The sequence below is a fragment of the Hippocampus comes genome, unplaced genomic scaffold (genome assembly GCF_001891065.2).
Source record: "Hippocampus comes isolate QL1 unplaced genomic scaffold, H_comes_QL1_v1.1 C16684676, whole genome shotgun sequence".
NCBI lineage: Eukaryota > Metazoa > Chordata > Actinopteri > Syngnathiformes > Syngnathidae > Hippocampus > Hippocampus comes.
Window position 1 is genome coordinate 1 of NW_017836624.1, and position 690 is coordinate 690.

General features: G+C 42.0%; 1 protein-coding gene across 1 annotated transcript; it reads right to left on the reverse strand.

Annotated features, from left to right (window-relative positions):
- Nucleotides 1–6: 6 nt before the first annotated feature.
- LOC109508889 (cytochrome P450 3A27-like) lies at nucleotides 7–666 on the reverse strand. The gene is made up of 3 exons (XM_019858826.1): nucleotides 549–666; nucleotides 285–427; nucleotides 7–205 (listed from the first exon to the last, which is right to left on the reverse strand). The coding sequence occupies exons 1-3, from the start codon at nucleotides 662–664 to the stop codon at nucleotides 30–32; spliced, it is 435 nt and encodes a 144-aa protein (XP_019714385.1). The 5' UTR covers nucleotides 665–666; the 3' UTR covers nucleotides 7–29.
- Between the last annotated feature and the right edge of the window lie 24 nt (nucleotides 667–690).

Genomic DNA, 690 nt, shown 5'->3' on the forward strand with positions numbered 1-690 from the left:
AAATACGGTACATGGATAATGTTGTGATGTTATGACCAAAAAAAGATGTTGGAAGTATGCGTGAATGCTGGGAAATTTACCGACTGCTCTGTGTGATGCTGGTCTTTAAATTTCTTTATGATGTTGAAGAAAAAATCGGTGCTGGCTTTGGGCATCAAGTCCACCTTTAACAACTTGCACAGCTTAGCCATAGCAGGGAAAAGCACTGCAAAAAAAAGGAGAGCATGATAAATATTTGATCTTATACTGGAAAGTTATTCACTGGCATTCTGTCCTCTACATACGCAGTAACATTATCGGCCACAATCTGAAGTTCATAATCTTCTTGAGGTGAGCAACGAGGGGGTCATCCGGACGGTTGATGGAGTCGGTGTCAACGCTAAAGGACGCGCTGGTCACCACGTCCAAACTGTATGGCCCAAAGAATCTGCAACACACAGACGTCTCCATTGCTTTGGTGATCAAGTTTTATATTTGTAAAGCGAAGGAAACTCCTGAAAAGAGAATGAGGTCAAGTTGGTGAACTGATGGATCTTTGATATACACACTGTTTGATGTCCACGGGTTGGTTCAGGTCCTTTGTGGCCAGACTCTCCACCAGTCGTTCCGTCGATCGAGTGACCAGGGGGAACACCTTCAAAAAAAACAAATCATCCTGATTCATTACAATTATAGTGTTTTTTTTTTTTT

Bases quoted from the DNA above. Each gene is read 5' to 3' on its own strand.
- LOC109508889 (XM_019858826.1), bottom strand. From the start codon at position 664: ATGAATCAGGATGATTTGTTTTTTTTGAAGGTGTTCCCCCTGGTCACT. The intron at 428-548 runs GTGTGTATATCA...TGTGTGTTGCAG, and splicing joins CAACCCGTGGACATCAAACA to ATTCTTTGGGCCATACAGTT. The intron at 206-284 runs GTATGTAGAGGA...TTTTTTTTGCAG, and splicing joins GTGGCCGATAATGTTACTGC to TGCTTTTCCCTGCTATGGCT.